The sequence below is a fragment of the Pocillopora verrucosa genome, chromosome 4 (assembly GCF_036669915.1).
Source record: "Pocillopora verrucosa isolate sample1 chromosome 4, ASM3666991v2, whole genome shotgun sequence".
NCBI lineage: Eukaryota > Metazoa > Cnidaria > Anthozoa > Scleractinia > Pocilloporidae > Pocillopora > Pocillopora verrucosa.
Window position 1 is genome coordinate 9,308,034 of NC_089315.1, and position 27,797 is coordinate 9,335,830.

At 37.1% G+C, this 27,797-nt stretch overlaps 3 protein-coding genes, 1 long non-coding RNA gene and 1 pseudogene across 4 annotated transcripts; 3 read left to right on the top strand and 2 right to left on the bottom strand.

The window, feature by feature from the left end:
• Positions 1–441: 441 nt before the first annotated feature.
• LOC131775825 (uncharacterized) lies at positions 442–8,057 on the bottom strand. The gene is made up of 7 exons (XM_059091944.2): positions 7,228–8,057; positions 5,335–5,445; positions 4,694–4,852; positions 3,185–3,463; positions 2,394–2,693; positions 1,253–1,549; positions 442–1,024 (listed from the first exon to the last, which is right to left on the bottom strand). The coding sequence occupies exons 1-7, from the start codon at positions 7,985–7,987 to the stop codon at positions 975–977; spliced, it is 1,956 nt and encodes a 651-aa protein (XP_058947927.2). The 5' UTR covers positions 7,988–8,057; the 3' UTR covers positions 442–974.
• Positions 8,058–8,803: 746 nt separating this feature from the next.
• LOC131775778 (uncharacterized) lies at positions 8,804–9,976 on the top strand (annotated as a pseudogene).
• Positions 9,977–13,538: 3,562 nt separating this feature from the next.
• LOC131795703 (transmembrane protein 198) lies at positions 13,539–20,109 on the top strand. Its single transcript, XM_066165249.1, has 8 exons — positions 13,539–13,746; positions 14,732–14,859; positions 15,698–15,782; positions 15,878–16,026; positions 16,594–16,705; positions 17,226–17,357; positions 18,102–18,163; positions 18,773–20,109. Exons 1-8 carry the CDS (start codon positions 13,617–13,619, stop codon positions 18,797–18,799), a joined length of 825 nt encoding a protein of 274 aa, XP_066021346.1. The 5' UTR covers positions 13,539–13,616; the 3' UTR covers positions 18,800–20,109.
• Positions 16,701–20,614, bottom strand: LOC136280266 (uncharacterized). Its single transcript, XR_010717209.1, has 3 exons — positions 20,529–20,614; positions 18,062–18,510; positions 16,701–17,330 (listed from the first exon to the last, which is right to left on the bottom strand). It is a non-coding gene; the product is annotated as an uncharacterized lncRNA (long non-coding RNA).
• Positions 20,615–20,710: 96 nt separating this feature from the next.
• On the top strand, positions 20,711–27,219 carry LOC131795702 (transmembrane protein 198). The gene is made up of 8 exons (XM_059113312.2): positions 20,711–21,176; positions 22,337–22,464; positions 23,208–23,292; positions 23,909–24,057; positions 24,550–24,661; positions 25,114–25,245; positions 25,802–25,863; positions 26,681–27,219. Exons 1-8 carry the CDS (start codon positions 21,029–21,031, stop codon positions 26,705–26,707), a joined length of 843 nt encoding a protein of 280 aa, XP_058969295.2. The 5' UTR covers positions 20,711–21,028; the 3' UTR covers positions 26,708–27,219.
• Positions 27,220–27,797: the final 578 nt, after the last annotated feature.

Below are 27,797 nucleotides of genomic sequence, written 5' to 3' on the forward strand. Positions count from 1 at the left end.
ACACAGGACGAACCAGCTTTTAGTCAAAAACATTTACTCTGAGGAATGTTGACGACACTAACGACCGAAAACTTGTTACAACGGCAAAACACTTCCATCCTCTCCTCCTTGAAGTTAGTTTCAAATGTAAGCTTTCATTTTATCCAAGTTCAAAAATAGCGAGCGTCACTAGGGGAATAAAATTTATCTCCCTTCATCGAAGATTGTCAAGTGGGAAATATAATTTGCTCTGAATGTGGTATTGTTGATAAAGGTCTGTAAGCTTTCAGGAGTTCAGGAGTATCTTTCCTTTTTGGCCCCAATAAAGATGCGCAATTCAGGTCAGATATTTAATGCAGAGACAATCCGTTTCGAGACCAAAGAAGTAATCTCGCCATTGGTGGACAAACTGAAGAGAGAGCCCAAAATGAGTTAGTTTGTATCTCATGATTAGGACACAAGTAGGATGATGTAGCATTTATTCATCAATTCATCCTTCAGTACGAACTGTGACAATAACCATCGATTTCTTTACGATGGAATAATAATAATTACCGTAAACACTCTTAAAAGCTCTCCTGGAGTGTATTAGAAACATACTACCGGGGCCAAAATTTCGTGTCACATTTTCCTTCTGAATTGTCACCCTCGTGCGACAAATAACCGTATCACGATACATAAATTTTGTTGAAATCTCGTGATATTTAATCAAGTACGATGCCATTTAAGAATTGAGATTGAATTCGTGTATACTCTCGCAGTGCGGTAATTATATGGGCGTTCAATATACAGGTTTTATAATCGCTTATTTGTTTTAGTTTTTTCCTTCCTATGCTTAAGAAATGATTCTTTTGAAATACGTGTAAAATCACAATCAGATTTAAGGGAAAAATATTCTATTCTTTCAATATGACTAGCCACCTCTAAAATAAAGCGGGTTTCATTCAAGATAGACAACTGACGATAATAACGCTCCACATATTACTCATAACTCATTACTCATAACCAATCCGTAGTTTTCTCTTCATTGCTAGTATATCCTCCTCTGTAGTAAAGAAAACAGATAAATTAATAAAAATTGAACAAGCAGGAGAGTAATAAGTAGTCATTCTTATGCCTAGTCTCTCACAGACTCAAGTCTTATTGACGCATATGTGGTCTATAAACGTGTTACCAAAGCCATAAGATCATTATCCATGCAGACCGAACAATGATCTCAAAAAGAGGAAAAGAAAGGCATACTGTTTATCGCTTGAGTAAACTATTTTCTTACCCACAAAATAGGAGGAAATGCCCTGAATGGCGTCTACGCGTTCCATGTCGCGCAAATTCGCCAGGAGCTGCTCCATGGTAAAAGTTGGTCTTTGACTTACGATCTCCTCCAGCACTAATGCAGTGGGGCTTTCTGGACAGGGTGGCTGAAGGCTCTGGTACAAATCGCTGGATACCTGACATTCACTAGCTAGATACTTGTAGTTCTTAATGGGTGAATCATCAGGCCCATTCAGCATGCTTGATATCACTCGCATCAAATCCAAATCATCGAACAAATCCTTAATCGTCAATGTATCTAACGAAAAAGAGTATTATAGCGTTATTGTAAACAGACTTTTAAAAATACTTTCTGATCAAAATGTCACATGTCCGAGGCATTCCTGAACCAATACTCGTGTCTAGTATTTTAACAATTATATTATGAGCTCGAAATGTCTATCATACACGCAAAGAAATCGAGAGAAAATAACCCAAACTCTTTAAGTATAAATTTGCTAGTCCTTCACAATTTGATGAGAGGACAGGCTCTCTTTTTATTTTAATTTGTTATAGCTGCACACTGTTAGGGTCTGTTGGGTTACTCACTCTACTCACTATCTATGACGGATTAATATACAATAAGCTGAATACTACACGTACTTTGATTGGTCCTCTTATGATCTATTGGAGGACGAACGCATAATGAACGTCACGATTAACAACATTTTGCCTTTTTATCATATGACACAAATATATCCTATGTTGATACAGAAAGAAGTGTTGTTCATCGTGGTTTTAAACAAATAATAAACGTTCAATTGTTTATTTACTGACCAGTCGTATCTTAATAGCTTTGTTGCCTTGGGTCTGTATGATAATAGATCACAAAAGACGTCAAAATGTGGTGAGAATATCAGTGACACTTTTTTGTTCATACCACATTTTAACGTCATTTGTGATCCATACGTGAGCAGACGCATGGAAACATGGAATCTGTTCTGTCATTAGTTGGCGAGTGACGCGGCCATTTTGCGAACTACAGCATTCTCATAACTTGCAAAGCAATCTCACTAGAAATTGTCAGCGGATAGGTCCATTGCGCACGTGCATGATTGTTTTGTGAATGATATTACAATTATGACTACTCGTTTCAAACACACCTTTCATGCTGTCCAGTTTATACTCCACATCATTTCTTTGAATATTTGTCAAATGTTTCTTGAATATGGCCATGGTCATTGTTGGGTCTCTGCGATAAATGTACTCTATTAGCCCACGGGCTGGATTTTCGTTCTGATTTGCACAATCAATCTTTATTTGCTGTAGGTCGTCATGCTCCATACCCAGCTTGAGTCCCAAACTTTGCCATTTGCTGTCTGGTTGATGGTCAAGCTTGAGGAAAACTTCACTTAGGATGATTGGATCCTCACTTTGTAAAAAGTCTTTAATCTTGATTTTATCTACCAATGAAAATATTTTTGCATCTCAATTGTCAGTGTTATTACCTTGCAAAAAACCTTGGTTTTTTGTTGTTGTTTTTGTAAATGAAGGACACCCTGTTAGGTGGGGAAAATATGGAGTAAAGCTGATGGCATATTCTTGAATGAGAACAGGAAAGGAAAAGAAAGTCAATAAATTGATGGTGGCTCAGCTGTTTTGCCTTTTTTTAATTCCTTCAAACTTCACCTTTAAGATTTTGCTATTGCACTAAAAAGTTAACTTTGAGCCTTTTTATTATGAGAAACTGAAAGGAAGGTTATCATTGATTAAATGTTTTGAAGGGCTTTTGCCAATGATTGTCTTCAAATATTTATATAATGCAGTTACTTGGGAAATTAAAAGCTGCCTTTTCTTTGTCAGGCTACTTTTGATCTGAAATTTGTGATTCTTTAGTGAATAGTGGCAAAATCAAATTTTTGAAGTTAAGCTATGACACATATTTTTAACATACCATCATGACTGTTTAAGTAATTCCTCACTTCAATCATTTTCAGATTGCTTAGGAGGGCTTTCACATCACCAATCAAGAGGTTTGGATTGCGCGACACTACCACCTCAAATAGTGCTTCAGACTTAGAGAGGCGCTCCTGTGACTGGTCAGTGGAAACTCCATTAAGCTCAGCCAAGTACCTCCAGTTTTGAACACGCTTAAAAGATGTATCCAAGAAATAGGAGAGTTTGTCTTTTATGAAGACGCGACCCTCTAATATGGTTTTTCCAACCAATGTTTCTGAGACAAGAAAGTTAATGTCATAAGGTAATTGGGAAGTCTAGGTTTAAGGATAAGTAAAGTTTGTTTATTATATTTTTGTTAGAGGCCACCTCTTTTCATCTTGAAGACACTCGTAAACATTATTTTCTCTTATATCATCATTTACTTCCATTTCCTGTGTTTATGAGGAGACAATTAACACTTCTATGGTGGATAGGTGGGGTAGCAGGTGAAGGTAATGGGTAAGGAGTTCAGCTTGACATTTTATGTATCAGCCTTAGTGTACTTTGAATTGTTAATTTCTCATTTTACAACACTTCTCACTACAACTGTTCTGTGTTCTCACCATGAGGAATTTTAATAACTTAAAAGTAGCAATGGGAGATACACTGCATTTTCTTTGTTTGGTTCATGTACATTGAGAGAAATGGTCTCATTGCCATCCTTCAGTTAATTCTACTCTACATCCACCCTTCACTCTTTGCTTCTCACCATACAACACATCAAAGGCATGCACATATGAGTAGTGCTTCCAAAGCAAGGCCTCATCTACCACAGTTGATCAAAATTTTTATAGTTGGTAGCAATCAGCAAGCCTAACAAGTTGTAGGAGCCTGTTTTCAACCTCTATGAGTGGCTTAGGCCCATTTCAAGATAACCTGCAGAGCAGGCGTAATTTTGGCAAGCGAATGCTCAGTATTTTCTGAACGAAAATTATGACCGTCATCTTTGATTTTAATGGCAGCGGAGGGGTGGGGCTGAGGGATTGAAGATTGCCCTGTCCTTGCCCCATACCCTCACCGTCCACTCTAATTCCAAATCAAACATAGCCGGTCGGATAAACGATCGCGAGCTTATAGCGTTTGCTTGCCCTAATAAGACGCCTGCACTGTAAGCTAATTTCAAAACATTTGAGAGGTGGAAGAGTTTCCAACAAGAGATTGAAATACTTTTAACTGTATTGGTGTGGGTCATGAAAAACTGTAAAAGTCTTTTAATTCTGTTATGTCATTTTTCAGGCCTGGAAATCTAAGTCAGTTGAGTTTGGAAAATCACGGAAAATGGCTGAAAACGATTTTAATGACAACTAAAAGCAGGAAATACCACGATCGCTCTTTTGTGTTTACATTCCTTTGAAAAGAAATCATAACTGGTCTTGGAAAACATCAGAGAAGTTTCCTAGAAAGAAATTTAATTTTTACTCATAAACAGAAGGGAATGGGCCCTGGTCTTAGGGATGTTAAGTACCTTCGTTGAGAGGAATCGGCTCCAACACACTTTGGCAGTGAAAGAGCCTCCTTTGTGCCCTGGGTGTCAACTGCTCACTTAAAGACTTCTTGAGTAAATCTCTGTTGTGTGATGTGTAAGACATCTCCTGTGGTTCATTTTGACTTCCAACAATCTGTTCTAAGTGCATCGGAAATGGTAAGAATTAGTGCATTATATGGAAGCCATGTACATCAATCATAGACTTAAAAGCGAGTTAGCTTAAAAGAAAATAGCAGACAGTATTTAAAGGTTTGAGGAAAATTGTAAGTATTAAGTATGATAACAAGTAAGCTTTAAATTATAATTAGAATAAAGATCGTTGAAAAGTCACTGAAATTTGGCTTATTTTGGATAGAACTGAGAGAGTAAAAAAAAGAAGAAAATTTTAATAATTTTTGGAGAACAGAGGTGACAAAGCCCAACAGAGACTCCTGTTGATGAAAGTGGTTAATCCATGTATCACCAAGTTAAAAGAAGAACAAAAACTGGAAGTTACAGTCTTGATTCATCCATAAAAACCCTAGATACTAACTGATACAGAATTTAGTGTTAAAGCCTGGCAAAAGTGCTCTGAGGTCTGCGTCACCTCTGTTCGCTAAAATTCTTAAGTACGTTCTTACTATTTCTTATGGTGACTTGTAACATGAGATTCTTGTCGGTTTTGTTTTGGTTATGGTCCTCAGGGTTATGGGTAGCCTCAGTCGATAAGGCCTGTCTTGGAACGTCGTTATCTGCAAAGTGAAATGTCCATTGCAAAAACAACTTTGCATTGCACAAAACATTAGCGAAACTTAACCTCTGTCATTTCATGCCAGAGTTTGTTACCTCGTCTTGTTCTCTGTTGGATTACGTTTCAAACTTTTAAACTGATCTGCACTGTTCATGAAAGTTGAAAGTGCTAGAAGTGAAACTCAGTAACAAGAGCAAATCAATTGCTGATGATACAAATTACTTTTGCAATTAAAAATTTAGTGAGGGAACTATTGAAGATATGACCCCCACAGTTGAACTGCAATTAAGGCGGCATATACAGAAAAGGATCCTGAGAAAACAAATTTAGGTAATTCTTCGTCAGGATTTGAACCCGTGCCTCCCAGATATTTAATTGAGCGCTACAACCATTTAAGGTATGAAGCCATTGTTGGTCACTTTTTTTCAGGTTTGTTTTCTGTAATTTATTTATTTCAGCTCCTTTGCGAGTCCTCAACAATATAATTCGTATCATTCACTCAGTTTCCGATTGTACGACTGGGGGTATTATTCCATCTCTTTTTTTAATTTTCATCATCTTGTTGCTATATATCAAACAAACTGCCTATTGTGAATATGAAAGCGATCTTCGTGGTAATGAACACTACTTGAGCAGTAGTGAAAATAAGGCCTGAAAAAAATTCAGGCCTGTGCAGGATTTGAACCTATGACCTCTGCGATACCGGCGCAGTAAAAACTGTCTATTGTTGTCTATTGTTGTGCAGTAGAAGATTATGTGATGATCAAAATATCATACTTTTAATTTTGTCAAACAAAATGATACGGATGAATTATCTGGACAAGCTGTAGCATTTCTAAGTATATTACTGTTTAAGTGACGTGTTTCGCTGTGACTGTTTTCAATAAGCGAAAGTTTTCCAATCGAATCCACTTACTAGTATATCGATCGCGTAACGCGACGGTGTGGGTGTACTTTTAATATATATACGGCATATTTTTTAAGAGTATCAGATGTTTGTCTAGAAATGTCAAGCGATTGTAATAAAATATTTGTTTTTTTTTTAGTTGACAATTGTTCAGAGCTTACGTATACTGAAAAATCGCTCGGTTGTCGCCACGCGACATTTAACAAATTCTCGCAGATAACTTCTCATCAACGTGTTGAGTACATTCGATGTTTGTTTCGGAATGCCAAGCGAATTTGAAAAAAATTTCACGTTTAACGTGATGGATTTTTTAGTGGACAAATTTTCTTAGCTTACTGATGCTCGGAAACGGCATCTAGAATTTCTAAGTGTGGAAAACCAGCGATTTTACGGTATGCACAGTCTCTGAAAATTCTTCCACTCAAAAAGACAAAATAAATCTTAACTTGGCATTTCTGAACAAATTTTGCATATTTCCGTCAGGTCCAATTTTCTGACTGCCAGGCATTTAGTCTACTGGAGACCGAGCCCGGTAGTCTTATCAGAACCGTATAATCTTTGACTGTATATGCACAAGCTCGGCAAATTCGTCCACTAAAAACCAAAATAATTTTTGGAATCGCGCCACATTTTTAAACAATGACTTTTACTCTTAAGAACTTTGAAAGAACCTTTCAGTGAAAATTCTGTGAACATTTTGCAAGGACGGAAACCTGTATTTATTGAAATAATTTGGTTTTCTAAGCTAAAAAGTTATTTATTTGTCTTCGTTCAGTCTATCCACGAAAAGTTTTCTTCTAAGCCTCGTTGATCATATTAATTGAAGGAATATTCAAGAAAAGGAAGTCATCAAATTGTGGTTTAATAATAACATACCTTGGAGGTAATCAGGTAAAAACAATGGATGGATCTCATCAGTATCACTAAACGCAAGAAATCCAACGACGTATCCGTCTTCGTTTAGGATGACTGAGCCTTTCGGTCTCTCTGTTGGCTGGAAGTCGTCTAACTTTTTTAGTTTAGCTTTGTTGCCGTGGGGGTGTAGATAGTACGAGCCACGTTCGTCTACAGAGAGGACGTAACATGCGACGTGAAACTTCCCTGTCGCGTCATTTGCCACCAAGACATGGCAAATGAGCTCGATCTTGGTGTCTTTTACCTTCGTTTTTCTTTGTGCCTGATAGCATGATTGGGATCGATTTGATGCCCAATCATTTCGGGATATGAATTGTGGAAACAACGTTTCCTTGTGCAATGATTCTGTCGGAAATAACATGAGACTTGACGCTTCATTAGAAAGATGCTGCATTTCCATGAACTCGACACCGACAAGGCTGAATTTTTCAGTGTTGCGTTTATACCACTTGTCGGGTAGGAATTCTACCCTCCAAGGTGTGCTGGAGGTTAAATCCGCTTTAGAAACTACTTCACTGGTTGTAGCTACCACTGTTTTGTAGTTTTTTTGTTCGACCGACGCCGCGTTCTGACTAGGGTCTGGCGGACTTTCCTTTTGCGACGAAGGGTATTTTATGATCGATGCACCCCCAATGGTCACAAAACAGTTTCCTTGAACTCTTTTTCGGACTATGCCCATAGAAAGTGAAATATCTACACTCTCCGAGCCTCCTTCAGCCATATTTCAAGCGGACAGCGATCTAGCGATTGCGGAAGTGTAGAGGGACAATGAATCAATTGCATTTGACTGCATCGAGCTTGTGATTGACGAAGAGATCATAGAGACGAGGCAGATGTGATGTGACGTGACGTCAGGTAAAGTGGCGTAAATGGGGAGATCAAGAAATTGCAGAAAACGAAGTCTCTTATGTGGATGTTTCATGCGGTCAGTGTAGAAAAACGTAAGGAACAAGGAACATAAATTACGTATCGATTAGGAAAGCCATTTTTTTCTTAAGTTATTCTTTCTGATGTCGTTGTTGTCTTAAAGAGCCTCATTTGCTGCTCATTGCGAGTGAAAGTCATTCCTTGCCCACCCACGTTGTCGTGACCGAGACGGATGACGTAAGAACGTAGTGTCTTTTCCTTGCGCCCTCCATAACTGCGTCATGAATCTATCGCGAGGTACATACTGCACAGCCATTCTGTGACAATTTTACGCATCATCCATCTCACATCCGTTTCAGGCTTTTTCCTCAGAAAAAAAAAGTTATCGACCAATTTTTCTTGAACTTTCCTTTAATGTTCCCAATCAATGTCCGTGTCGAAAAACAAAAAAAATAGGTCTCCGTGCTTGTTTAAGAAATACGATGGACCAAACTTATACCCCATTCACACCAAAGCTTAAACATGTTTAAATCTTGTTTTACTAAACTGGTTTTATTAAAATACCTGTTCATACCGCGGGCGCGTGTAACCAAACATGTTTAAAACCGTGTTTAATAAAACTACCGAAATGAGGTTGTTTAACTTTCGTGTTTAACTAAACACATTAAAGATGGCGGTTGCCAAAAAAACCCGCGGAAGGATTTGGGAAAATCAGGAAACGTTATTGTTACTACAGAAGTGGGGGGACGAAAATATACAAATGAAGTTAATATCTTGAACCAGAAAGAGGCCTATATGGCAAGAAATAAGTGATTTTATTCGAGCGGCAGGCTACGAAGACCGTGATGAAGATGCCTGCAAAACAAGAGTACACACATTAGTAAGTGCGTATCGCTCCTACAAAGACGAATGCGAGAAGACCGGAAACGGGACTCCAAAGAGGAAGCCGGCGTTTTTCGACGAAGTCAATGAATTTCTCTTAAAAAAACCATGTACCAAACCGAAGGTTGTGGTAAATTCTTCAAAAATTATCATTGAGACGGACAACGAAGAAGAAGACAATGAAAAAATTGAGAACGATGAACCAAACGAAGAGTTGCCTTCCTTCAGCGGCGGCACCAGCGTCGGCAGCAACAACAAAACAGTCAGCAAATTTCCTCAAACAAACAAGGGTGAATGTTTGACAGGTGAGCTTTAAAAACTTTCGCTGATTGGGGGGTCAGACAATAGGCCAAGAAAATGTTTCAATATCGGCGCCTACGTTGTCTGTAATCTCTAACAAAATTTCTTGATAATTTTACTTCCAAGATGAGTAGAGTTGAACAAAAATATTGAGATAAGTATTGGCTCAAACAGCCTTCCACATGATTCATTCATGATTTATTCTCGACTTTAACTTCTGCCTTTAAAGATTTCTTGTATTCCTTCACAGAAAGAACAACAGATGTTGGCAAGCCATTTTTCAAACCCGCTACGAAGAAGCGGAAGGTGTCAACGACGTATGCCTTAATACAAATTGACAAGGCGTTGGAGGCATTTGTTTCCTATCAACAAGCTGCTGATAGGAGTTTTCTTGCCGCAGAGGAGGCTCGCGAAAGACGAGAAGAAGAAAGGGAGGAGAGAAGAAGGAAGGAAGACCAGGAGTTTCTACTGAAATTGGCGCAGGTACTTCGAAAATAAAAAGTACGTGTCTTCAACAATTTAATTTGCGCTCGTACTTGCGACAGTTTCAGTTGGTTTAGTTTTCGGCTTTATTTATGCTGTAAGTTGAACGATGTTTCACGAAAGCTAATGGCCGATTCCCAGTCGTTGGAGAAGGTGCAAGAAAAAAAAGAAAACTATAATGAACTTAACGCTTAGATCATTGATGTTGACATGCTCTGGTTAACTTTGCTTTACTTGAACTAATTGTCTTCTATAGTTGTCTTCAATTGAATATGCTTTTTTTTTCTTTGAGAAAATAAAAATCGTTTTTTTCCTTTAAGTGTTATTTTTAATTTTCCAGCAGTGCCTAGTTGTTGAGAGGCCGATTAACACTAACCCAGGGTTAAATTTTGATTCAGCTTCTTCATTTCTTTATTCAGGAGTCTTTTTTGGGATAATTTTCCTTATTCCTTTTAGACTATCTAATCATCAAATTGTAGACAAAAAAAAAGAAAATGGATTTCTTTTTAAATTTTCATATTTGAAATCAAATTTCACACTAACCCTGGGTTAAGTTAAGCCACCTTTGAACGACCTGGCCCAGAGTATTTAAAAAATGCTCCGGCAAATTAATGAAACTGAAATGAATATTTTTGTGCACAGTGGTTAGGATCTTTTGGAAAAATTGATTTAATATTTGAAATAAAGTTTTGATCCACCTTTAAATTGATGAAATTTGTTTCTGAGGTTCCATCAGTTGTTCAGAGAGAGAGGGTCATATGAATGATGTCTTTTAAGTCTCCTTGATAAATTTACAACAGAACTGAACACTTTGATCGAAAAGCTGAGATCGTCCCCCTCCTTCTTTATGCCTACATCTTGCACTCAAATTAGTATTTTATGTGAACATGTAGTATGCATGGCTAAATTAGCATATGTCACACCATGGGTTTCAAACTACTCCCTAATTTTTTAGCATAATTTCAGTGCTAATGTTTATTTCACATGTGAAATAGCAAACTTGCAATGACTGCATCTTTAATTGTTCTCAGATGGTGTCCAGGGTTTGAAATGTACAAAAAAAATGTGGGGGTTTCAAAGAATACCGCAGACAATCAAAGTTTGCCATCAGTAATTTTAATTTACACAATTGACAATTTACTTTTCAAATCTCATTTATACATGAGACTGCTGCAACTACCGGTAGTTAGATAACGGCGTAATCTGGGGAAAGCCCGCGCGACTTTTAAAACCTTCAATTTTTTCTTGGACTTCATGTTGATTTTGGGGAACGTTTATATAATTGGGAAGAAGAACGTTCACTATCACCTCGCATACCTGTCGCACAATACCACAAACAGTGGATTTTCCGACACCAAATAGATTTCCGATCGTTCGAAAGTGAGCCGTGTCCGCAAGCCAATATAATGTTATGGCAACTCGATGACGCACTGGCTTTCCTGTAATTGGTGTCCCTTTTAGAGATATGTGGCGAAAGTTCTCGGCAAAGGCGATTTAATGCTTCTTTAGACATGCGAAAATTCTCATTCCAGTCCTTTTCTTCCCAATCTTGGCAAGTCTCTTCCCAAAATATCTGCGACTGGGATTTTAGCCAAATACGGCGAACAGGAAGATGTTGGAGAAGAAATCGAAGCAAAAAACGAAAAAACAATGATGAAACGAGACGTCTCCGACGGACATAACGATTAAACCATCTCTCTGCGTTTCTCTGTCGGTTTTGTGTAATTCTGAGGTTTTCCCTTAGCCGTGACTGCGCCAACAACAGCAGGATATTGTGATTTAAACTGACCGCCATTTTGATTGCGTCCTTAATTTTGTTGGCAACAATTAATATCAAAACGAGGCTGCGTAATACCTAACCCAGTCTGCAGTGTGAACGGTTCTTGAGCAACACGTTTTATAAAACCATGTTTGAAAAAACTACGTTTAATGAAACTTGTTTAAATTGGTGTGAACAGGGCATTAGCTCCATTTAGGTCTGTACTTGCACTTGTCATTCGCGTCATTTCATCAGTTCAAGGTTCATTTTGCGGTACCTGAAAGATAGGGTTTTAAGTAACCATTGTAAAAAAACTTGATAGGTCGAAATTCTTGAGAATATGGAACAATTTGGTATATAATTTGGAAAATCACGCAATTTCAAACGACATCGACTCGAAACGCCCCTGTCGTTGCTTTCAAGGTCATAAGTTGTATCCTCGAGCAACGGGCTTCGTGCACACTCTTAGTTGTATGTTTTTTTCTCTTAAATGACTCATTTTTAACTTCTCCAATTTAAAGGCTATAATTACTCGGGCTTCCGTAGGAAAGCCCGAGGATATTTAGCAACACACGTGAAAAAATATTGTATTTTCGCGTGTGTTGATATAGCCAATCAGCTGCTGACACGTCACTCGCCTTTGGCGCCACTCGGTTAGGTTGCTGAATGAACAGCAAAGCCTTCACGATTCTCAACACAACACTTTTCACCACTACCTAAAGGCCTATTTACACGGCACGACTTTGTCGCATGCGACAAGCTTACGACAGGCCTACGACATGACTTAAGAGTCGTAAGCGAGTTGTAGGTTTGATTTACACGAAACAATTCGTGTCGTAAGCCTGTCGTAAGCTTGTCGCATGCGACAAAGTCGTACCGTGTAAATAGGCCCTAAGTAGTGTTCATTACTGCGAAGATCGCTTTCATATTCACGTCTTTAACCGCAGTTCAAATATATGACTTCCATATATTCACAACCGTTTATTCACCACTTCACGGGTTTATTTGTAACCAACACAGTATTGAGTTTCCGGTTGGCTTGTTAGCTCAGTTGGTAGAGCACTGTACCGGTATCGCATAGGTCATGGATTCAAATCCCGTACAGGCCTGAATTTTTTTTTTTCAGGCCTTCTTTTCACTACTACCTAAGTAGTGTTCATTACTGCGAAGATCGCTTTCTTATTCACGACAAGGTAGTTTGTCTGAACTTTCTCGGATTCTGGCGGGTAAAACACCAAAATATCCGGTCGAGTTGAACACGAGAAGAGAAATTCCATAACTACAAGCAACCACGTATTATTTTGTTTATCATATAAACACAATTGCCCTTTACTGAGAAGAAAAGCCCTCTTCATATGGATATGGATTTTATAGCGTTTTAGACACCATAATTCGAGAAAGCTCCGACAAACAACTTATATTTAGAATCGCGAAGATCGCGAAGGCTTTGCCGTTCATTCACCAACCTGACCGAGCGGCGCCAAAGGCGAGTGAGGTATAAGCAGCTAATTGGCTATATCAACACACGTTAAAAATACGATATTTTTCACGTGTGTTGTTACGGCTTTTCCTCTGAGCCGGAAATCCCTGTATAACACCGCAGTTTATGCGATTTTTACGCGTGAAGTGATGAATAGACGGCTAAGAATATATGAAAGTCACGGATTTATTTGGAACCAACATAATGACCAGCTCCCAGTTGGTTTGTTAGCTCATTTGGTAGAGCGCTATACACCGGTAGCGCAGAGGTCGTGTTCAAATTCCGTACAGGCCTTAATTTTTTTTCAGGCCTTATTTTCACTACTACTCAAGTAGTGTACATTACTGCGAAGATCACTCTCATTCACGTCTTTATCCGCAATTTAAATATATGACTTTCAGATATTCTTAGCCAATCACCCTATGCTTGCTAATGCGTTCGCATCCAACGGTCAACACCCATGAAGGATTGTGGGGAATACACCTAACAGATGGTCTGTCACCTACGGCTTTTGTCCGAGGTTGTGTTCTTACAAATTCGTTCATTTCTTGCGAGCCCTGTATCATCAGAGGCTTAAAAATGGCTTCTAATTTCCTTCCAAGCGTGGAACCAGACACAGGCAATTGCAAGCTGCATAACGAGTATGACATACAGAGCTGTGTTCTGGCTGGAATCAGCGTTTTGTTGGGAACAGCTGTCTGTTTTTACGGTGAGAAACTTACTGTTTATAGATGAGGAGACTTGGAATCTTCTTTTTTTCGTATTTAGTGTAAATTCGACCGAAAACTGAACTCAGCTATCGTTTATGTATAACAACTACCTGTACGATACCCTCAGATAACTTATTATGTGCTTAATTACGCCATGGAAAATTAATTGGAATGGCTATAAAATAAAAACTCAGTTATGCTACAGAAATTTGAGTCTTACAATCTTTTTTACGGTTTCGTGCCTTAGTAACTCGAATAATTGTTTCAATTTTATCGCTTTGGTGTCTCTGCGCGCACACAAATATGGCGGCCATAAACAAATTGCTGACTGTTAGTGGGGGCTCAAAGGATCGTACGTGCTGAGACTAAAACTTTGGTAAAGGTGTGGGCGGTTAGTAAAGGAAACCTAGTGAGAAGGAAATGGTCTCTTCATCTTCGCAACGGACTTTCTTCTTACCCAAATTCCTCCCCCTCTCTCCCCCCCCCCCCCCCCACACACATAGGTCCTCACAGCAAGACGAAAAAACCAACAGAGTTACAAATTCGCAAGGTTGAGAGAATGCTTATGCAACAATCTTAAGTAAGCATATGTACCAGTTCCATGTAAACTTGCAATACTTTTTGACATGGCCCTCTTTCTATGGAAAGTGTCGAGTTGCTTTATCCATTCAGTGGTTTTATTCAGAGATAATTTTAAAGAGCACTTTGTAGATACAGTATCAATTTTTCTTTATCTAGTAAAAAGATACCGATAATATATGGATATTGCTCTGGTACTATATGATTAAAAATTGTAAACTAATTTACAAGGAAATATAGCTCAAGTAACTGTATATTGAATGATTTCTATTAATTCAAATCTTGGAAGGTAATAGGTAAGTATTACTCAAATCTTGCTTTAAGCTTGTAACAAGTCAGCAAACTATAATAGAGGGGGTTCTTTTGATATGCACAAGCAAATCCAATTATTCACATTTTTCATAGGATATCGTTTATTCAAACTTGTTCTGTTCCTTGTTGGATTTCTGGTGGTATTTTGCTTCACTTATGTGTTGTGTCAAGAATATCTCACTGAGAAGCTGTCTGGAAGATCTTTTGAGTATAGACATCAGGTATGTTGATAAATTTATCTTGACTAGTCTTTTCATACTAATCCCACTCAAGCAGATCATTATGCAGTGATTTTTTAATTTGTTATTCCAGTTATCCTCTTTGAGACCCTGATATTCAGCCAAACTCTTCAGTAATCTCAGTCTTTTAAAGATGCTGTTGGTGATTCCATGAATGCATTTCCTGCTCTCTTTCTGTGCTTCAGTTCTGTTTTAGTGTGTGTTTGTGTGTTGTAGTTTTTTTATTTTTTTTCCTGAGAGTTCTTAGTGTTGAGAAGCTAGTGTATCTTAGCCAGCCACTGTGTTTCAGGTCTCAAACTTGTGTAGCTGCTGGTTTTGTTTGGGCTTTATAGTAATGATTGGGAGAAGTGCAAAAGATAGAAAGATTGATGAACAGCCACAAGCCTAGCTTTCTATAAACCAGGCTGATTATTAGAATAAGGGTTTAGAGGATAGAATTAAAACTGTCTTTGTATGTTGTTGAAGGTTTGGGATGAAAAAATGTAGGGAGGTAAAAAGGACCTAAATTGGAAAAAATCAGCCAAGAGGAAAGAAACTGATATTATCAGTAGGAAAAAATGAAAAGGCATGAGGATTGTCCAACATAACATTTTTCAAAATTATTGAAAGAGTTTATAATAATATTGTATTTGAAAAAGTAAAGGCATTTTGCAGATTTTGATCTATGGGAATTGTTATTTCCTTTGTACTGGTATTTTAATTTTGAATTTCAAAGATGCTTGAGTGTTAATATACTTATAGAAGCTCACTCATTGGTAACAGTTTACTTGGGTTTACCAATTGGTAAGTTTAAAATCTGATCATCTCATTCTTGTTGCAGATATTCCTTGGTATCTCTGCTGCAGTTGGTCTTATTGCTGGATTGCTGACAGTTTGTATTTTCTATGTTGGATTATTTGCTCTTGGTACGTGATTGACCTTTTGCTTAAAACATCTTATTACGATCTTGTTTTTGATGTTTATAAATGTGTTTAAATATATTCTGTTCTCATATGTTCAGGTGCGACCATGGGATGGTTTGTAGGCCTGGCATTTCTCCCTCTTCTCTACAAGCATTCAGAATACCTGTCTGAACACAACTGGCTGCCTTATGTCATTCTCTGTGCATTTGCCATCGCAGGAGGAATTCTTATTCTCTGTATACAGAAGGTAACCTTTGTTCTGAGATATTAAGGTAGCTAAATATTTCCAAGTTCTCCAGGTTATGTTTTATTTTAGACAGTTAATGTAGCAGAGGTAATTAAAGTAACTGTTGGATCCCATGTAAACTTAATTTGTCAGAGCAATGGTCTGTTATATGTTAAATCACCACTACACAAAGGTTTGAAGATCACCCTGCACGTATGTGCCTCACTCCACCCACAAGCATACATAGATAGCAGGCAACTGACAGGGGAACCTGGTGAAATGTTAAGGAAGGGGGGGTTACCCTGCAATAAAGCAGCATCCCATCTAGAGGTAGTAATAATACTCCTGGTCACTCCATGCAGCAGAAACCAGGATAAGGTCGGGTCTGACAAGCCCTTTAGCTCAACTGCTGACTCCACCTTTCATGTGCTATTCTTGATGTGTATGGGACACCCTGTTGACCAAGTTGGTCCCTGAATTTGCATTTTAAATAACATTTTTCCTTCCATGAAGAAACATGTTAGATTTTTTGTAGAACCATGAATGAGATATTGACCAATCAATTATGATTATTATTGTGGTTTTAAGGTAATAATTGTCATCTCTACATCCTTCTCTGGAGCCTTTTGGTGTGTCAATGGTATTGATTACTATGTGGAAAATGGCAGAGTGCTGTACTACTCAGTCAGTGTTTTGTATGGTAAGTGAAGAGTTAAAATGAGTATAAATTGCGAGGTTTTTTTTTGCATGCACCTCCTCCAAGTTCCTGGTCATATTGCATAGTACACAGCACATTAATTTCTGATAGAAGTAGAAGATGAAAAAAAGGTCCTTTCCTAGTATTGCCTTCCATACAAGAATTTGCAAGAATTAACTTTAAGGGAATAAAGCCCAAATAACAGATGTATTTACTGGCTATTTTACAAGGGTGTCTCCATGAATTGAAATCTTTGACGATACCATATAAGAATCATTTTCTAGGTCAAGATCATTTTCAAGAAATTTCATCAATGAAAGGTTTTCAAGAAGCCTTTTCATTAAATTTTCTTCTATCATAACAGAGTGTAGGACATGCATCTTGTGTAGAGAAGGAGAAAAAAATCATATTTGCAGAAATGTGTAAATACAGAGAATTTCTCCTTGTGTTCATGGTACTGATAATCAACTTTTCCAGTGTTCTGTTGTTTCATTTCATGCTGAGGTTGTCCTTTATTTTGTAGGTCATTACAAAAAGTCTGCCTTGCCTCACTGCTGGTATACCTGGGTGGTGTTAGGTCTTATCCCAGTCATGTTCATTGCTGGGCTGGTGGTGCAATTTTGTAAGACTGCAAAGAACAGTGATCATAGAGAAGGTAAGAATGGCTGAATGATAAAGCTTCTGTGGATAAACATGCTTTTAGCATTATTAGAAGAAGAGGAAGAAGAAGAAGAACAGCACTGATTTATCTAATTTTTGTTATCATCATTAAAAAGTGTAGTACAATTTACAGTATTGTGTCGTGGAGGGTGTCAGTACCTATTTTGTATTATATGAAAAAATTAGTAATATCGGTTGGTTCAATAATTGAGGTTCAGTTATTCTTATAATCACTGTGTTTCAGGCTGCATGTAGCAGATTGAGAAGTGTAATGTATTTTTTTTTGTGGATTGTGTCTATTATAAGTGTGAATGTTGTGTTGTAAGCAAGAACTTTTTGCTTTTGTGGATATCTCTTGGTTTTATGAAGCAAAACATTAAATGAGGTCATGGCTAAACAGCTTGGCAATTAGCCAGTTGTTCAGAAAACAGATAATGTTATCTAATGGAGAAATGGCTTTCCAGTGGATAAGAGTTAACAAAACGTTCTTTGCTATCCACCATTTAGAGATTTATCAGGTAATGATAAGGTAATTCACCCTTTGAACAGTAGGGGCCTGATGGATAAACAAACTGCTAGCCAGTGAAAAGAATAAAACCCTGGTTGTTCTCTGACTTCTTGAACTTTCTATTACTGCTAGTGTTTAGACTTATTGTTGTCACTTGAAATACTACTACAACCAATTTTATTTATGATTACCCCTTAAATCCTTTGCTGATTTTGCTATTGTATTAAACAGCTTATGGCAGGAGTTCAAGGAATCTTTACACAGCAACTCCCATGCAGGAATTCTCGGACCAGGTATATGTTATTCCACTGTAAATGGCTTGAGCCTGTGAGTTGCTTTTGAACAGGAATTGTCTGGTGAGGGTAGTTATTATGAACATTGTTGCCAATGACAGGAGCTGATGATTTCAAAACTGGAGCAGTCTTTATCATAGGTTTATGCTATGACAAATTTTGTCACATTGTCACTTCCAAAAGTCATTTCCAAGACCACACTTGCTTGAACAATCATATAACCAGGTGCTACTTTGTTGTCCACAGAGGAAGCCAAATCTGATATATCCTGAGTTTTTGAAACCTTGGGTTCATAGCATTGACAAATGCACATTACATGATTTTATCCATATGTGCTAATTTTAAATCTTTGTAAAGAAAGTTGTAATTATTTATCATTCAATTGTCTTATTGACACTTGTCTTGTATGTGTAATACCTTTCAAGGGGGAAGTGTTATTCAAGATATTCTCTCAGCTGGACCTTGCTACAGCAACTTCAGTTGAACATAACTTGCCACCCCCAGACTAATTATATTTTGATTGATTTGGTTTTAAGTTTTTATGAGGGTTGCATCTGATAATTTATTGGGCAATTCTTGATTGACATTCTGCATCTTTCTTTTCACCAGCGGCCCATTTTGACAGACTATGATTAAACAGTACTCAAGAGTCAGAGGACACCAAGAAAATTTAGTTGTAGAATCCTTTACTTTCACTATCATGGTGAGAATATGTCAGGTGTCCCTCTTATTGATCTAGTACACCCTGAACAGATCATCATGATAATTCAAATGTTTCTGTCCTTATAAGAGTGCTCTGCACAGGGAGTTGTTTTGTTTTTAAGTGAAAATTTGACTACCACTCTGTCATATTGTTGTCAAATTAAGTTTTAAGAGCTTTTTCCTAGGAGCAACTAAGATGCTCAGTAGAAGTGCCATGTTTTATGATAGCATCACATTTTCAAGGAAAATTCAGTAGTCTGATTGTTCTGGGAAAAGGATCTCTATAATTTTCAAATTATTAGTAGGTTGGTAGCAACTTTTCTTTTGTACACTTAAAACCAGCTTGTTGCAGAGAATTGAATTTTTGGACTTAACTGTAAAATAACCATCTTGATCATATCATCGTGAACAACCCTCACTTGTTGTTAGATGCCCCCAAAAAATTTGGAGATTTCTGTACATTTGTTTTTTGTGTTTTTTTTTTTAATTTCTGAAACACTAGAAGTGCCCTTATGTCCATGTTTGAGTATCATAAAAATCCTAACCATAGGAATGGGATGAGAGAAAAGCTAACCCCCTAACACCTCCTCAGTATTTTAGCCCATCCATAGCAACACCAAAGCTTTAGGGAGAAGAGGAACATGTGGATTTTCTTTTTTTTCAAAGACCCGTGACAATTTGAGAAAAAAAAAAGATGGTTTTAGAGTTTCTTGTCCTGTTCTAGTGGTTTAAGGGAGGGTGAATCAATTCTGAAATTAATCTTAGTGAGCAATATTTCAGTGCCTTGATTTTGGTCTTGAGGTACATGGATGGTCCTCAGCTTGCAGTGGATAAATTTACTTTTATTAGTTCCTGGAAACTAAACCCTCTAACTTCTTAGATCTGATTTTTAATTCTTCTCTCTAGCTTCTACACATTTCTTTGTTAAATAATGAAGAGAATTCAGTGTTAGGTGAAGATAACAACTTTTACCTGATAAGTTTGTGTATTCTCATTACCTGTTTACCGGATATGTGGATATTTTATGGAGAAGTTACATGTTAATCACTTCTGGAGGTCAAAAGGTTAATGTGAGGTTTGTCAGAAATAGATTTAAACGAATACTTTCATTTTTAAATATTTTGGTTTTAAAATTTGTAGAGAACGATTTATTTGCATTGTTAGTTTGTAAATAGCATTATACTTAACATTGTTGTTTACTATTGTAGAAAAGAGAGAAATTGTCAAATAAATTTGTAAAAACTGTTGTCAAAACACGCCAACCCACTTCTCTTTATACTTTGGTAAGGTTCGTGTGATTTAAATTTCCTCAATTAATTACTCATGGAGCAGCGAGAGTAATAATGATACTCATTGGAGTCGGAAGAGGAGCAGCAGAAATGTGTGCCTCAGGGCCAAACGTCTTTGTTTTACTCGAATCCGTCGAGGTATTAAAAATGCATTTAGTAGCAGACTATTCTGTCTTTTCCCTTCTAACCCTTGAACCAGACACTGATGACTGCAAGCTGTATAATTATTATGACGCGCAAAGCTGCAGTGTGGCTTCAATCGGCATTCTTTTAGGATCACTCATTTGTTTCTTCGGTAAGTGACATAGTATTAGACAAGGGACATTTTGGAACAAATGTTATGGCCTACAGTATGAAACTAAATGAAAACTTACCCACTGAAGTGTTCTATCTGGTGGGTTGTGTCCTCGTGTACCGGTACACAAAGGATCGAAACATTAACGAACTGCGTCACAACTCCATGTATGGATATGAAAAAAATAAGAATTCTCCCTTGTACTGGTACACCAGGACAGCCCCTATCTGGTGTTACGCCGGTGGGAAATTTGATCCACAGTTCGACCGCAATGCAAACGTTGACATCCAAACGATACAAACTCTCCTATCATTGATAGAAGGTGAACATCATGTTTCACGCGCACATTCACGTGCTTCTGAGAGATATTGTCAGAGAGCCCCGTTCTGTGCTAGAATTCCAAGGAAATATAGGTTCACCATTGAGAATCTGAGTACCAGCGAATATTGTCCCCAAGGGACATAGACCCGATCTTGGGACTTCCGTGACGTTGGTCTTCCCAAGAAGAGCAGTGCTACCTCCGGTCATATTCATTTTACCGAACATCCGAGCGCTTGCCCGAATCCTTCAAGTTACAAAATGCATTTGGCATCGGACTTTTTAGTCTCTTCCACTCCAACTCTGGAACCAGACGCTAAAGATTGCGAGCTGCATAATTCTTACGACACTCAAAACTGCATTTTGGCTGCAATAGCCATTCTGCTGGGATCGCTCATTTGCTTCTTTGGTAAGAGACATTGGGTTACATGGGAAACATTAAAGAATAAAATTTCTAGGCCATCCAGTTTGAGTTTAAACGAAAAGTTACCTATATTAGTGTTCTAATTAACGGTATGAGTTGCTCTGACGCCCCTGTTTACCTGCTTTCGAAATACATCTTACCTACCATAAGTGCATGCAAATTATGAATTTATGAAAATGAAAAACAGTTCATTGCCTTGAAAACAATAAAACTTTGACTATTTCGAGAATAGTCAGCAACAATGTTAGGTAAAGTTTCCGTACAGCCCCATACTATTGTAAAACAAATCTGTTTTCCCAATAGAAATGTATTGTTTTTGTCATTGTTTTCTCTATTCAAGAACTGAATGCATAATGTAGTATGGGGCTGTGCGGAAATTTTACCCAATGTTACCATAAACAAATGTTGTCACACAAGCACAACATTTATTATTCGAATTAATAAATATTATAAAATAATTCAAATAGTACGTGTGCTCTGATTGGCCATAAAACCATTTTAACATGAGCGTATATAAACACAGTTTTTGTTCCTTTTCCATTAGTTATTTTATAAAAGAAATGTAAAATGGTTTTCGTGTTTACATAGCCTGATGTAAGCACTTGGGAGGTTGGGAGAACACTCGATAAGCTGGAGACCACTCTGCTTCACGTCATGGTTTCCTACGCTTATCTCATGTTCTCCCAACCTCCTGCGTGTTTACATCAGGCTATGTAAACACAGAAACCATTTTACATTTCTTCAGTAGTAACTGATTCGGTGAACACGATATTTTTATGTGCATATCGAAATAGGTCTGCAAGGCATACATGAGCTGAACTAAACCGTTTTGAGTTCAAGTAAATTTTAGATAAAGAAAAAAGCAGTTTAAAAGATAGTTGTAAATTGTTGTATTGCTGATATCTTGTATTGAGTACTTCAAGATAGTGATTAACATTCAGTATAAAGGTGGGGGAAAATAAAAAAGATAACATATGCTCAAATGATAGAAACTGATAGGAAAAAAATTTTATTCATAATTTCAGTAAAAAAATTTTTTGGGGTCATTACTATTGTTAATGACATACCTTATTTCTAGATATACAAATGTGCATTTGCAATAAAATCTATGTAATATTTATTGTATTAAATTCATTTCCTTTTAGGATACCGGATATTCAAGTTTATGCTTTTCTTAGCTGGTTTCCTAACAGGATTTTTCTTCACCTATATGTTATGCTCTGGATATCTCACGGAACATCTATCTGGGAAATTTCTGGAGCACAAAGATCAGGTATGGTATTCCTTCAGTTAAAACTCTAGTAGCAATGATTCTTTAAGAGTAATTATTACTATTGTCTATAAATTCAGTCTTGCTAGAGGCAGCTTGAATTTGGTCAGCTTCACTAGTAGGAGAAGAGCTGAAGGGGAACAGCAACCCCTCCCATCAGAACTTTGGGGTTTTTTACTACTTGTTTGAGATCAATTTCTTCCAGCAACAGGACAACATTTTACCCCTCAACTTGAAGTAATTTTTAGTTACTCACCTTAAAGTATTTCTAAGCTCTAATGTAACACAAAAACATTCTGTATTAACTGAACTAAAGTTTAGACCATTCCAACATTAATTCCTTGATCTACACTGGGCTTGTCTGATGGTTGAAGGGTAATGGTATTTGAATCAAAAGGGCTGGGTGTGAGGTGCAGCCAGGGTCACTGAATTGTGTGCTAGGGCAAGACACTTTGCCTTGAGAATGCATCTCTTCATCCAGGAGTATGAATGTTTGGTACTAGCGAACAAAGGTAAACTGAAAAATTATGGAGGTACCTTACAACTAGCACCCTACCCTGGGGAAGCAGTAAATATCCTATTCCCTTCATGTTGTGAAACTGGTATGAGTTCTAGTAGTGTGAGCAAATTTTCTTCTCCAGAGACTCCATCTCTATTAACCTTAAAAGAGAGAGGGCAGAGCATAATAATTAGAGTTATTGATTTGACGTAAAGAAAAGACTATTCTTTTCTGTTGATGGTTTCAGATATTTCTTGGTGCTTCTGTTGGTGTTGGGATCGTTGCAGGGCTATTGACACTGTGTATTTTTTATCTGGGACTTTTTATTCTTGGTAAGGCTCAGTTTAACTTTAACATCAATTTCTTAACAGGGAAGTGGAAAATGAGCCATTAAAAAGTGATTATTATAATCTACTTTGTTGTGTCCTTCCACTCCTAGCATGCTTAGAAGGAAATATTAACTTGATATATTTTTTAATGGGGGATTTTCACTCAAGATGATGGCTATGCACATGAGGGTGTAAAGGCTTGGTTCAAACAAACCCTTTAAAAACTGAATTCATTTATTCGTTTCTCAGCAAAACTTTAAATGAACAAACTTTTATCACAAAGATGTCAACCAATGAAATGCACACGGTTCATTACTACCCACAATAAAGTGGCAGATCCAGACCTTGAGTTATATACACAGTATGGGGTCCCTTTCAAAAATAAATCAGCCAAAAAAGATTCTCGGTGAAAAGGTTTTAGGTCTAAATTTAGGGGAGGACCCTCTCCTAGACTGCCACTTTATTGTAATGCAATGCATTTTACTCAGTTGCATGTGACACTTTACTACCCTATCATATTGTCATGTTTCAAATGTAACAGTTTTTTTTACATTTTTATATTTCCTTTGTTGTATTTGACTTTTATTGTTAACACTTTCTCTCTACTTGATTGTATTAGGTGCAACCATGGGATGGTTTGTGGGCATGGTTTGTCTGCCACTTCTCTATAAACATTCAGAATACCTGTCTGAACACACCTGGCTGCCTTACATTGTTCTTTGTGCTTTTGCCATTGTGGGAGGAGTCCTTATTCTCTGCATACAGAGGGTATACAAAAGTTGCATTGATTAATTTTTTCTTTTGGTGTACGAGCACTACCCTGTATACAAAGCTAACAACAGACAGCAAATAGAATTGGGGAAAAAGATGGAGTAGTCCATGGCCATGACTATGCATGGTTATTAAATCATTTAAAATTTGCTATGTCATCAACATGACCTGACAGGGCTGTGTCTCTATGAAAATGCTCACATTAATGATATTATTATTGGCTTGTTAGTTTAGTGTGGAAGGCCACTGTGACTGTAGCAACACCACGCCTTCTTAGAAAAGCCTTTCATCTCAGCTTTATGTACACATACTGTAACTAAAAAACTAGTTTGGAGACTCCATTTTTGAATATTGAATTACAAGCATGGTATGAAGAAGTATCCTTTCGAAAGTTAAAAAAAAACCTCTTTGTTGAATCTTTAGAGCTACATCAATTGGGTGTTGTGAAAGCTGACCTCTTCAGTTTGTGTATGTGTTTTCTTGTTTAAGGTGGTAATTGTAATAGCCTCCTCATTCCTGGGAGCTTTTGGTTGTATTAATGGCCTTGACTACTTTGTGGAGAACAGCAGATCACTCTACTACTCAGTCAACATTCTGCATGGTGAGTTGACTGTTTAAAACTTGTCAGTGAATCATTTCCAAATAAATGTTAGGCAATTGGGAGCAATTGCTCACTAGAGAGAGGCCAAGAACAGTCATGCATCTACAGAATAATTCAATTTAGGGCAATAATGCATAACTTTAAAGATGCAACTGACTTTGGGAAATTATCATTAACCATAGAAGGTCTTGATTAACAAATTCTCCTTGTCAGCCTCCTATGAAATGTATAGAGAGCAGTATGGAGAATATACATCCAGATGTGAGAGTGTAAAAATTTAATGTTATTTTTCTGGTTTTCCAGTATATTTGAGAATGATTTGCTTGGTTCAGGAGTACCCTTGTGGTGTGCCTCCCCGCAAACAGTTTCTTTTGAGATCAGAGGACAATATTGTCCTCTGGTGTGGATGATGCCTCATGGGGTTTATTTGATAATTCTCTTTGAATTTGTAGGCCACTTTGACAAGTCAGATTTGCCCACTTGTTGGTACACATGGCTGATTTTGTGTCTTATCCCAGTCATGTTCATTGGTGGATTGGCTGTGCAGCTTGGCATTACTGGAAAAGGCAGAGATCATAGAGAAGGTACCTAAGATAAGAATAGACAGTCAGTCAGACAGACACAGACAGACAGACAGGCAGATAAATTGCAGACAAACAGACATGCAGAAAACATAGTAGAAAAATCCTTGATGGCCGATTTCCAATTAGTTAAGTAAGAAAGCACTCAGAAATGGGAGAAGACAGTCAAACTTTACACAGAGTGGTAACAGGTACACGAATAAAGGGGGTAAGTTTATTAAAGAAACTGTGAAGATACAGGAATAAACAGACAGATAGAGGATCAGAATATCGCATGAATATGTAGGTGAATGATGAGGAAGTCTGAAATTGCCAAATAATGGTAGAAGACAATCAATTTTATAAGACAAACAAGCCACAGATGGATAGACTGAAAGAAAGTCTTGGAAGGCAATAAGACAGTTCAGGTGGGCATTTGAAGCTGGCAATCAGCTTGACTAGTAGAAGCAAACTTAGAAGCAGATTCACTCAGCACTCAGCTTCTTTTAGTCACCCAGATCATAAAGACATGAAAATTAATGTTCTGAAGTATCTTCTGATATCCGTCTTTTTCTAACAGCTTATGGAAGACGATCACGTGTGCACCCTTATGGCACTCCCATGACAAATCATGCTGACCAGGTAGATATGTATCATGATTCATAATTGAAACATAAGCAAAATGATTGTGTTGAGTATCCTGCCTTGAGAAATAGTTAGAATTTTTTGATTAATATCTGACTTGAAAGAATACATTTTCAAAGGGGTCTCAATCATACCCAATACCTTGGTGCAGTTTTTTTTATTATACCTGGTCATACATGGCATATATTTTTTGTGTGTGTAAAACATCTAATATGCTTATTGGAATTAGTAAGTTGGTCTTGCACGAAACAAATTTGTAGAATTTCACCAGTTTTGCTTCTGATTCATATCAATGATGTATGTTTTGGAAAACAGGACCAGCTGCACTAGACTTCTTCTTTGTTGGTTTTATCTAGACTTGTACTCAGTGAAATAGCTGCTTTCAATTGGTAACTCAATATGCTCTTAACTAGACCCTGTTTTTACACCTTGTTTAGGTTTAGGTGTCTAAATTTTTGTTTATGATGATATTACACTGGCAATTCCTCTGAAGAGACCCCCTGTTACACAGTCACAGTCACAAGTAATCATTAACTAAGGAATTTGACTTTTAACTCTTTCATTTTTAGGAGTGATGAAAGGAATTTCTTCTTTCAATTTGAATGTATTTCAATGTCAATAAATTCCAATTTCAATTCAAATCAATTCAACATCAATTTCTCAACAGTTAAATAAATAGAAATGTATAGAAAATTGTGAAGAGAATTGACATTTAGATATTGCAAGTGAGTGGGTTGAGAACAAGGTAAGATCTTTTAGCAGATATCTTTTTGGTATCATTAGTTTAAACTAATTTTGATTTTGTCTTTCCTAGCAACCTATCATAGATGATGTTGACTAGAAGTCTTGTTCAGGAGGAACTCACCCATTCAGAATGAGTGTTGTAGTATCATTGAATGATATTTTTAATGCATTTGTTAACTTTGAGAGAAAATTTTATGTTTATAACTTAGTACACTCTTTTTTTGCATTCAAAAATAGTTCTGTGAACAGTTCTACTTAAGGTTTTTAGTCTGAGAACATACTTAGATATTTTATCAGTCAGGTCGATGCATAAGGTATATGGAAAAAGGGTACAAGAAACTGAAAAAAGAGAGTGATCATGAAAACTTTCTGATAGTAATCTGGAAGGAGATTAATGGAGCTGTTTTTTCTTTTTTTTATTTCAAGTTTCATTGATATTTATACATGTTACAGTTTTAAAAAAATGCTCACTTTTTTATCCAAGTTAGTTTCTAGAAATCACAAGGGCTCAATTGTTTATACCAACTATTTTTTTCTACACACCCACACCCAAAGAAACAAAAGCAAAGTCAAGGTAAATTTCTGTTTAAGTTGAAAATTAAAGAGAACTTCAATAAATTGAAATGGTGTTTCTTTTATTTATTAGTAAAGTGTGTTATCCAATGAAAGTACCTTATTTTATGAAGATGGGATACACAAATATTCAAATAAAAAAGATGAGATATATAGGGGGTAGGATTTTGAGGGTTAAGGTTCAGGTAAGAGGGTCAAAGGAGTATATTTTCCACTTGGAAGGACTTAGAAGTTGTTCGAGGAGAGGACCTTTTAATTTTGGTTTTCAGACAAAGGTACAGCTGAAGGCTAAAAATCCTGATTCTTTTAAGACAACTACAATGACAAACAATTACTTAATCTCTAACTAAATACCTAAATACTTAACTTTCCAAGACCATGCAGGAAAACTTCTCTTTGTTCTCAGTCAATTTTCAACAATCTTGTATCTTATAACGATGACAATCCCACAGCTACACCCAACATAGGTTGCCGATATTAGGGGTTAGGTCTGTAAGCCAACTCTAAGCTGGATATTTCTCCCTTGCTGACTCCAAGTAAGCCCAGTCCCAGATTGTCTACTGTCGCCTACCTCCAGTTCCTAACACATGTTTCAGGCCATTTCCATTTTCAAG

Excerpts from the sequence above, each read along its gene's own strand:
- LOC131775825 (XM_059091944.2), bottom strand. The coding sequence starts at position 7,987 with ATGGCTGAAGGAGGCTCGGAGAGTGTAGATATTTCACTTTCTATGGGC. Across the intron at positions 4,853-5,334 it reads ACAAGTCACCATAAGAAATA|AACAGATTGTTGGAAGTCAA; the intron begins GTAAGAACGTAC and ends CGATGCACTTAG. Across the intron at positions 1,025-1,252 it reads CATTTCCTCCTATTTTGTGG|AGGAGGATATACTAGCAATG; the intron begins GTAAGAAAATAG and ends TCTTTACTACAG.
- LOC131795703 (XM_066165249.1), top strand. The coding sequence starts at position 13,617 with ATGGCTTCTAATTTCCTTCCAAGCGTGGAACCAGACACAGGCAATTGC. Across the intron at positions 13,747-14,731 it reads AACAGCTGTCTGTTTTTACG|GATATCGTTTATTCAAACTT; the intron begins GTGAGAAACTTA and ends CATTTTTCATAG. Across the intron at positions 18,164-18,772 it reads TGCAGGAATTCTCGGACCAG|CGGCCCATTTTGACAGACTA; the intron begins GTATATGTTATT and ends TCTTTTCACCAG.
- LOC131795702 (XM_059113312.2), top strand. The coding sequence starts at position 21,029 with ATGCATTTGGCATCGGACTTTTTAGTCTCTTCCACTCCAACTCTGGAA. Across the intron at positions 22,465-23,207 it reads TTCTGGAGCACAAAGATCAG|ATATTTCTTGGTGCTTCTGT; the intron begins GTATGGTATTCC and ends TGATGGTTTCAG. Across the intron at positions 25,864-26,680 it reads TGACAAATCATGCTGACCAG|CAACCTATCATAGATGATGT; the intron begins GTAGATATGTAT and ends TGTCTTTCCTAG.